Source organism: Gekko japonicus, unplaced genomic scaffold (genome assembly GCF_001447785.1).
Source record: "Gekko japonicus isolate JY-2015 unplaced genomic scaffold, Gekko_japonicus_V1.1 scaffold654, whole genome shotgun sequence".
Taxonomy (NCBI): Eukaryota; Metazoa; Chordata; class Lepidosauria; order Squamata; family Gekkonidae; genus Gekko; species Gekko japonicus.
The window spans coordinates 22,242-32,753 of record NW_015160228.1 but is presented as its reverse complement, the minus strand read 5'-3'; the positions used below and the strand labels follow the sequence as shown (position 1 = coordinate 32,753).

Here is a 10,512-nt window from a genome sequence, read left to right as displayed (position 1 = left end):
CCCCCAAATCGCTCTAAAGTCTATGCGTTTGGGAGGCGTCCCTCCCCCACTCGCCTTATCTTCTGTTCCGTGGGGTGGGGGTGGGGAGCTTCTTTTCTTTTTAATCAATGCTTAACGACTCACGTTCATAATTGGTCCACAGACCTCGTTTACACTCCATTTCACGCTCGATCTCCTGCGCTTGCCCTGGTCAGCGTCACTTAGTCCATTCGGTCTCTCAGCACAAAGAACCATCAGAGTGGAGAGGTGCCTCAATTCTCCGGCATTACGCCGTCGAAGAGGCAACCTCTCAAAAGCTCCATAGCCAGGGGCCCTTCAGCCGGGTCCCTGGGGGAGTAGTGAGCCTGCACTCCCCCTCCTTCGGCTGGAGCACAGCTTCACCCCTGGGAGGTCCAGGAGGTGAGTCTGCTAGCGTGCCACCATCAACCGGCGAGCCCTGTATCTCATTTCATGATACACTTACAGAACTCTTTCAGCATACTTCACACGTAAATTAGCAGCTGTAGCCGAGCAATCAAAAAATTAGCATACAATAAATAAAGGTAACTCATTAGAACCATGCCAAGCTTGTGTGCCATCGGAGACTTTTTGCAATGGCTTAAAAATATTTCAGAAGGAATAAAGCATTAGCTGTAACAAGGAACTAGGTGGGGAAAGCCTTGGGAGTTGCTCTGGGAGTTGTCATTTAACACTGCCTTATGTACTGGATTACACGGTTGCCAATTTTTAATGGGCAGCTCCCGGGTCATTCCTCACACCTGTTACCTGAGAGCTTTTAAAGCAGAGATGCCAGGGATCTACCCTGCTGTGCTACTGAATTGCAGTCCTTCTTGCACTCCCATCTGTGAAGGAGGATCATATTTGCTGTCTTATTCCACCATCACCCATAAAAAAGTAAGCAACTGCAAAGACAGCGTTGCCAGCCAGCAAACGAGGAGCTTGATCTCTCTCATCGAGAGCCAGTGTGGCATAGTGAATAGAGTATCAGACTACGATCCTGGGAGACCAGGGTTCAAATCCCCATCACAAACTCTCAGCCTGGCCTAACTCACAGAGTTGTTGTTGTGAGAATGGAGGAGAAGAGAATGGTGTTCTAAGCTGCTTTGAGTCCCAACTGGGAGGGAAAGTGGGATATAAATAAATTCAGTGTTCATCATTTCCTTTCAGACCAGGGGCAAGAAAAGCAAACTGCAAGGCGGTTTCCCCACCCCTACCTTCTGTCAACTGCCTCGCCCACTCTTCCCAAGTTATCTGTACACCAGCTGAACAGACAGCTTTTGTGTCAGGCTCTGCCCCATATCTACTAAACCCTATTCCACTCTGTGACGTTCTCCTTATTGGGGAGGACCAGAGGTCATTTCGGGGGGGACCCTACCCAAAATCTCACCCCAAATGCAGGGTTTCACTCCCTGGAACCATCACTCTACCTGCTTTGGGCTTTACCCAGAGATTTTGCTCCCAAGTCAGGTAAAAAAATTCTCTTTGGGGTACCAGAATGCTTCTGTTTACAAGAGCCAGGGGTTGGGGGTCAGTCACTGTGATTATGGTTAGTTTGATATCTTATTACTTCCCCACCCCACCCCATTTCTAGTGAAACTCCTTGTGAGGGACCATTTTCATAGTCAGGTATCTGTGTAATTTTTGTTGTTGGAAGAAGTCTTTCTAAGATAGGGGCCAAGGAATTCTATGCTGGCCAAAGGAATTTGTCTTTGCCTCTGCCGTAGCTACTGGCAATATCTCAGCAAGGTGCTTGTTTCACATACAAATGCAGCATTCCAAAGCGAGACTCTCACCTCTCCAAGGTTGCATACAGAGGATGTGAAAGAATTATGATGGCCACTTGGACAAGGCTGCTGCCTTCTGACAATTTTCCGATTTTGCTGTGCACTTCACAATGTACATTGTTGAAGCTAAAATTCAGTAAAGTGCATCTATGTAAACTCTCTTTGTATAGGATGGTGTAGCTCTTGCATGTCTGCACTACATTGTACCCTCTAATCAGAAAAGCAGTCTGTCTGCTGATGCTCATACCTGGTGACATGGGGACCTGGAGCTGGAAGAGGGGGAAAAAAGATCTTGGCCCCTATGGAGCAGTTTAAACGAAGACAAGCTTTGACTGGAGAATGGTTCCAGACACCTTGTTACAACTGGGTTTGTTACAATTGGCCCAAAAGAAGAAGAAGAGAGAAGAGATTGGATTTATACCCGTATGTTAAGGTTGAAAGTGTGTGAATGGTCCATAACCCCCCAGGCAGCTTTTAAAACATGAACCTGGGACCTGCACACCATCCTCTGAAGCGCTCTCAGGTACATATCTGTGGCAGTAATGGGGTGACTGCTGGCACCTTTTCCTATCATTTTTTGCCTTGTGGTATTCTGCTTGTGGTGTGATCTGTCTTTTTTGTGGTGTGGCATGGTTGTGTTATTGGGTTTGTTTCTTTTGAAGGGGAAGTGCTGTGAGTGAGGACATATTTTACCTCAGAATACACCAGGTCGCATAAGCAACTGACAGTTCCAACTGTCTTGCGGGGGGGGGGATTTGAGGTGCAGAATGGAGTGAAGTCCAATCAGCTTCCATATGCAAATGACCTTGAAACACTGGCCCAATCAGAGAAGAGTGGCCTAGGCTGCAGTGGGTGGGAGAAAACTCAGGCAACACAGCCAGTAGATAGAGACACCTTGTGATTGACACATCACGGAGCCATCTGTTTTTGGAGTGAATGGACTCTTGCAAGACGAAAATGCTTTTATTATATAGGAGAGATACTGGTCCACTTTTGCCATCATGGCTAATAACTTGAAAAGCAGGTTAGACAAATTTAGGAATGGAGAGTCCATTAGTAGCGACTGAAGCTAGTGGCCATCACTACATCAGTGTTTTGCTTTCTATCCTCAAGCTACTGCCCCTCAGTGGCCCCAGCCTACCCAGTGAGGTGGTGGCCCAATAGGGATTTGAACCCAGGTCTTTCTGGTACACATTGACCTTGAACCAGAAGCAGGCTTATACCAAATCAAACATTTGATCCATCTGGATCAGTATTGTCTACTCTGACTGGCAGCTGCTCTCCATGGTCTCAGGGGGAGGTCCAGTTAAAGGCCTCGTCACCTGATGCCTTTAACTGGATACCCTGGGGATTGAACCTGGGACCTCCTGCATATCAAACAGATGCTCTGTCATTGAACCACAGCTTCTTTATGCTGCATCTTCTCCAGTAGCCACATATAGGCATTAAACAATATAGTTGACACTACTGATCTTGCCCTATGTCATAAATCCACTGCTCTTGCATGTCTGCACCACATTGTACCCTCTAATCAGAAAAGCAGTCTGTCTGCTGATGCTCATGCCTGGTGACATGGGGACCTGGAGCTGGAAGAGGGGGAAAAGAGATCTTGGGCCCTACGGAGCAGTTTAAGCGAAGACAAGCTTTGAATGGAGAATGGTTCCAGACACCTTGTTACAACTGGGTTTAGTACAATTGGCGCACAAGACTTTGAACTTACCAAAAACTCACAAGAAGCTTGTAAGAAGCCTTCCCAGCTGCCGCAGGTGGATGGCACAAATTGGAATTGACGCCCGGAGCCGCGGGCCAGTGGGAGATGATGATGAAGTCCTGAAAGACCCTGAGATGAATTCTCTCAGTACTCTTTTTTTTTTGGGGGGGGGATTCTAAGCTCACTCATTTTCCCCTCCTGCTTTTCCTGTTCTCACCACAGCTGCCGCGTTGCCCTAGTTCAGAGTGTGCACACCAGTCTCCAGAGACTTCAGGATGTAGCTGAGAATTCAGCCAGTGAAGCCGCTGAAGCACCTGAGACCCAGAACAACAAGGACTTCAGGTGAGGGGGCTTCAGAGAAAGTTATGGGATGCAACCTCCTCAGTCTCTCCTCTGAAGGAACTGTAAGGGAAGGCAAGCCAGTAGGACCAGGTAGAGCATATCAGCATGCAGTCCAGCAGCGATCCAGACATATTAAAGGCAAAGTGAGGCGTCAAGTCACAACAGATTTATGGTGACCCTGTCAGATTTTCAAGGCCAGAGACGTTCAGTGGTGGTTTGCCATGGCCTGCTTCTGCACAGCGACCCTGGGCTTCCTTGGTGGCCTCCCATCCAAGGATTAACCAGGACCAACCTTGCATTGTTTCCAGGCTGTGGTGAAACTGGGCTAGCCTGGGCTGTTCAGTCAGCTCCATACATATTACCTTGAACTATAAGGTTTTGAAACTTTTTTTAAACAGGTTTTGAAATCTGTTTTCAGAATTCCAGATCATTTCTTGATCTCAGCAGTTTTGGAACCAGCTCTTTCTGCAGAAGGCTATAAACTCTTGAAATTGCTCACCAAATTCTTTTGAAAATCACTAGTTTGGTTTGCATTATTGAATAATAATAATAATAATAATAATAATAATAATACTTATAATAATACTTTCAATTTATTAATCGCTTTCCCCAGTGGGCTCAAAGTGATGTACAGTTACACATTTTAGACAGGGGACTAACAATGTTCATAGGGGATAGGGAAGACAACATATATTCATTTAATTGCACACGCTGTCACTGCACGGTGTAAACGTCTTCTGGCTTGGCCCAGTCATTTGGATGTCTGAAGGTAAACAAGCAGTCCAGGGCAGTCATAAGTTTATTTTCCTTTTTAATGTATCCCAGATAGAACTCATAGCATACAATAATTTAACAAGGACAGTGACTGATATATAAAATTACTGGCACACAACAATTATAATTGTACTGACTAATGTATTAAACACAGGTGTCAAAGTTACTAATTCCAACAGCAATCAGTATACTATATGTAATGGTAGAGTAGGTGGCTGGTGCCGGTCACAAAAAGCAGGAAAACCAGGCCACCCGCACACCATGTCTGGGTTTTTACACAGCAGGGAACTCTTCAGCTACGCAGAAAAACACTGCTGTAAATTAATCAAAAGGAAAAGGGGACCCCCCACACACACCGAAAAAACTGCCCAGAGAGAATGTAGCCTGTTCCAGGAGGCACAGAATGTTAAGTGTAGTCAAGAGTCAGTTAAATAGAAGCAAACAGAAGAAGAGAAAGTGGGCCACTGAAGCCTGAGGTTCCAAAGGGGGTGTGGGAGTGTTTAAATGGGGATTTCCAGATTGTCTCTTTCCAGCATAATAGCCCTGTTGGACCAGACCAGTGATCATTATCTAGCCAAGCGTCCTGTTTTACACAGTGGCCATCTAGTTGCCCTGGAGGGCCAGTGAATGCAGCAAAGGGACTAGGCTTTGCCCTGATGTTGCCCCCCAGCGCTCAGATTCAGATGTTTCCTGTGTCCGACCATAGAGGTTCCTTATGAACTCTCCCCAGCTGGCAAGGATACAAATCTATCAGGTCAAATTTCCCCCATGTGTACCATTAAGAGAAAATCAGTTCATACTACATGTTAGCCATGGGAGGATCAGACTTCGCTTAACTGTAAAGCCAGGTATGGGGATGCTGGCAATTTAGCAGTTGTTGCCAAACCCCGTCCCATATGGAGCCATTCCTGTTTTGATCACCTTCTCCGTATCTGCCAGCTGTGATTTTGCCACAGTCATTACATTCAACTTGAAGCCATGGCATTTCATTCATGACATTGGGCAGACAAATGTCTAGAGTCTTAATAGTAACTGGATATTTTGCATTTTGAACTTACATGCGCCTGTTCTTCATATTTGATACAATGATTCTCTTAAGGGCAGTTTGATTGGCGGTGGTTCTTTTCCCAGGAACTTTTCACTATTAATTTTAGATAGCTAATGTGGGGACACTCCCCTTGGCAATTTTCTTCCATTTCAGCTTTTTCCCCCCCGTGCCAGGGAAAGGGAGCACTCTCAGTTGGGCTGGAAAGAAGTTTGAAGAGATCCCGATTGCTCATATCAAAGCTACGTATAACAAGTAAGAGACGAGCTTGTTCTGCCCATGGGGATCAGGCAGGCTGAGGTGCTGAGGTGCTGAGGGGATGCAGGTGGGCAGTGGGGGGTGTTCCTTGGTTGGGGAGGACCTGGTCCCACTATCTGGGAAGGCTGCCTCCCCACCCACTCTGCTCGTGGCGGAACACCAACATCATTGGGTGGCTTCCAGGCTGCCTCCCTGCGGCTACTCCGGACAAGCGTTCCACCATCGGGGAATGACTCTGTAGGAGTAGTTTGCCTCAAGCCGGGATTGATATGTTGCATCATACATACGTCCTGCAGGCCATCTAGTTGCCCTGGAGGGCCAGTGAATGCAGCAAAGGGACTAGGCTTTGCCCTGATGTTGCCCCCCAGCGCTCAGATTCAGATGTTTCCTGTGTCCGACCATAGAGGTTCCTTATGAACTCTCCCCAGCTGGCAAGGATACAAATCTATCAGGTCAAATTTCCCCCATGTGTACCATTAAGAGAAAATCAGTTCATACTACATGTTAGCCATGGGAGGATCAGACTTCGCTTAACTGTAAAGCCAGGTATGGGGATGCTGGCAATTTAGCAGTTGTTGCCAAACCCCGTCCCATATGGAGCCATTCCTGTTTTGATCACCTTCTCCGTATCTGCCAGCTGTGATTTTGCCACAGTCATTACATTCAACTTGAAGCCATGGCATTTCATTCATGACATTGGGCAGACAAATGTCTAGAGTCTTAATAGTAACTGGATATTTTGCATTTTGAACTTACATGCGCCTGTTCTTCATATTTGATACAATGATTCTCTTAAGGGCAGTTTGATTGGCGGTGGTTCTTTTCCCAGGAACTTTTCACTATTAATTTTAGATAGCTAATGTGGGGACACTCCCCTTGGCAATTTTCTTCCATTTCAGCTTTTTCCCCCCCGTGCCAGGGAAAGGGAGCACTCTCAGTTGGGCTGGAAAGAAGTTTGAAGAGATCCCGATTGCTCATATCAAAGCTACGTATAACAAGTAAGAGACGAGCTTGTTCTGCCCATGGGGATCAGGCAGGCTGAGGTGCTGAGGGGATGCAGGTGGGCAGTGGGGGGTGTTCCTTGGTTGGGGAGGACCTGGTCCCACTATCTGGGAAGGCTGCCTCCCCACCCACTCTGCTCGTGGCGGAACACCAACATCATTGGGTGGCTTCCAGGCTGCCTCCCTGCGGCTACTCCGGACAAGCGTTCCACCATCGGGGAATGACTGTAGGAGTAGTTTGCCTCAAGCCGGGATTGATATGTTGCATCATACATACGTCCTGCAGACAGGCTTCCCTCTCTCTTCTTCAGGGAGCACTCTGTAGTCACAGACAGGCTGTTCCCTTCTGCTCCCAGTTTTGATCCCTGCTGAAAAGGGCACGGCTGGTCTCCTAAGAGCCAGAAGGGTACCAGGAAAGAGCCTGGCGTGTGGACTTCTGACCGGGTTTTCGCCCCCTCCCTCTTGTGCCCACAGCACCCACATCCAGGTTGTCTCACCTCAGAACATCTCTTTGGCCCGGTTATCGTGTGGCACAGAAGGATTCAAGAACGCCAAGAAGGGCACTGCCGTTGCCGCACAGACCACCGGGATCGCAGCAGCAGCGGTGAGTGTGGCCACCCTCCTTCTGCCCCTTGGAAACAGCCTTGTCACAAGCAAAAGGGTGAGGACTTGTCAAACTCTGAGGAGAGAGCAGAGGCTGTTTTTGCAAATCAACAGCGCTCACACTGTCTCTGCCTATGCTGCCTTGTGGGGTGGTTGTGAGGCTAGAACAAGGGATGAGAAATCTATACACGCGCCCCCTGGAACTCTTGCGGGAAGGGCAAGGTGAAAGGATGATAGGCACTAGGAACAGGATCCATGAGCATATTCTGTGACTCAGGTCCTCTTCCCAAGTAAGATTTTTAATATGCACAAAAGAAACCAAGGAGGTCTGACGACATGCCTCATGTTGTTGTTGTTCAGTCGCACAGTCGAGTCCGACTCTTCGCGACCCCATGGACAAGATCTCGCCAGGCCCTCCTGTTTTCCGCCGTCCTCTTAAGTTGGCTCAACTTCATGTTCGTTCCATCTATGACACTGTCTAACCATCTCATCCTTTGCCGTCCCCGTCTTCTTTGACCTTCAATCTTTCCCAGCATGCAGCTCTCCAGTCGGCACATTTGGTGACAACCCCAGACTTGTTGCTGGGCAGTGTGTGAAATTGAAAAGGGTCCTAGAACCAGATGTATCTGCTGTATTTACAGTCACTCTTCTCACTGAGACTCAAAAGAGCATTCACGCACAGTGTAAATCCTTTTTGGAGTCTTAGTGAGGAGGGTGGACTGTAAATACAGTATATAAATGGGTAATAGTCCATACAATAATAAATTGTCCGCATAAAGAGACCTCTAATAAGCACATTAATTAATATAAGGAGACATCGAAAGAGCAGTGGACTAGGATGACTGCAACCTCAGTGAGTGTCACATATTAGGCATGATACAGAGTGTGGATATAATAAAGAAAAATGGCATTACATTAGTAGGAAACAAGAACAACAAAAGGGTGATAGGTGCAACAAACTGATAACACGTCCTATACATAGTGGTATAATCTACAGTTCCTTTCCCTTTATAAAAGTGCCTTTCTGAACAATTGTGTTATAGCATAGCCTTGTTTCCTTTATACAAAAGGTTTCCTGAACAACTCTATTATACATAGCAATTGTGAACCCTCAAGGATTTGTGAGAATATCTCACTTTCCCCTCTCCCACTATTTCCTTTTCCTCTTTCCTGAAAGCCCCCCTCGCCTCTCCCTTTTTTCCTGTTTCCTTCCCTTCTAGGGTTGCCAATCTCTGGGTGGGTGCTGGAGATTTCCTGGAATCACAATGTCTCCCAACTGTAGAGATAAGTTCTCCTCAGGGCTGCCAGACAGAGGTTGGGAAATCCCTGGAGATTTGGGGATGGAGCCTTGGGGAGAAAAGCAACCTCAGCAGGGTATCATGCCATAAAGTCCACCTTCCAAAGCAGCCATTTTCTCCAGGGGAAATGATCTCTGTCATCTGGAAGGCAATTGTAATTCCTGGTGATCTCCAGCCCCCATGTGGAGGTTGGCAACCCTAGTTCCCCTGAAGGAAATGGATGCTTTGGAGGGTGGAGTCTGTACCCCTCTAAGACCCCTCTTCTTGGGAATGCCTGTATCCTCTTCCTGCCTCATTCTCTCCTTCTCAGCCATTCATAGAATCATAGAGTTGGAAGGTCATCTAGTCCAACCCCCTGCCCAAGGCAGGAAATTCACAAAGACCTCCCCCCTCCACACCCACAGTGACCGCTGCTTCATGCCCAGAAGATGACAAAAAACCTCCAGGATCCCTGGCCAAACTGGCCTGGAGAAAAATTGCTTCCTGACCCCAAAGTGACAATCAGCATTTCCCTGGGCGGGTAAGAAAGGGCCACTGAGGCAACCCTTCCTGCCCTCCCTCTCATGATCTGCCTAAGTTCACAAAATCAGCATTACTGTCAGATGGCCATCTAGCCTCTGTTTGAAAACCTCCAAAAAAGGTTTTCACCTCCCAAGGAAGCCTGTTCCACTGAGGAACTGCTCTGTCAGGAAATTCTTCCTAATGTTTAGAAGAAGAAGAAGAAGAAGAGATTGGAATTATGCCCTGCCCTTCACTTGGAGTCTCAGAGCGGCTTACAAACTCCTTTCCCTTCCCCTCCCCACAACAGATACCCTGTGAGGTGGGTGGGGCTGAGAGAGCTCTGACACAAACTGCTCTTTTTCAAGGACAGCTGTGCCAGAGCTTGTGACTGACCCAAAATCACATCAGCAGGTGATAGTGGAGGAGTGGGGGATCAAACCCGGTTCTCCCAGATTAGAGTCCGTGCACTTAACCACTACACCAAACTGGCTCTCTGATAGAATTTCAACCCATTAGTCCTTGCCCGACCTTCTGGGGCAACAGAAAACAACTCCGCACCATCCTCTATCTGACAGCCCTTTAAGTATTTGAAGATGGTTATCATATCCCCTTTCAGTCGTCTCCTCTCCAAGTGAATCATACTCAACTCCTTCAACCTTTCCTCATAGGAATTGGTCTCCAGACCCCTCACCATCTTCATTGCCCTCCTCTGGACATGTTCCAGCTTGTCTATATCCTTCTTAAATTGTGATGCCCCAAACTGAACACAATACTCTAGGTGAGGTCTAACCAGAGCAGAGTAAAGTGGTGCAATCACTTCACGTGATCTGGACACTATACTTCTGTTGATACAGCCCAAAATCGCATTTGCCTTTTTAGTAACCGCATCACACTACTGACTCATGTTCAGAGTATGGTCTACTAAGACCCCTAGATCCTTTTCACACATACTACTGGCAAGAGAAGTCTCCCCCAACCTGCAATTATGCATTTGATTTTTCCTCCCGAAATGCAGAACTTTTCATTTTATTTGTCTTAGGCCAGTTTACCAGCCTGTCAAGATCATCCTGTATCCTGACTCTGTCTTCTACCATATTTGCTACCCCTCCCAATTTAGTATCATCTGCAAATTTAATAAGCATTCCCTCTATCCCTTCATCCAAATCACTGATAAAGATGTTGAACAAAACAGGTC

At 47.1% G+C, this 10,512-nt stretch overlaps 1 protein-coding gene across 1 annotated transcript in view; it reads left to right on the top strand.

The window, feature by feature from the left end:
- The window catches only part of MRPS11 (mitochondrial ribosomal protein S11), a 16,233-nt gene that overhangs the window by 2,391 nt on the left and 3,330 nt on the right, over positions 1-10,512 (top strand). Inside the window, exons 2-4 of the mRNA XM_015411929.1 lie at positions 3,718-3,837; positions 5,813-5,911; positions 7,390-7,519. Of these exons, the coding sequence (XP_015267415.1) occupies positions 3,718-3,837; positions 5,813-5,911; positions 7,390-7,519 (349 nt within the window). The remainder of the gene's footprint in view (positions 1-3,717; positions 3,838-5,812; positions 5,912-7,389; positions 7,520-10,512) is intronic.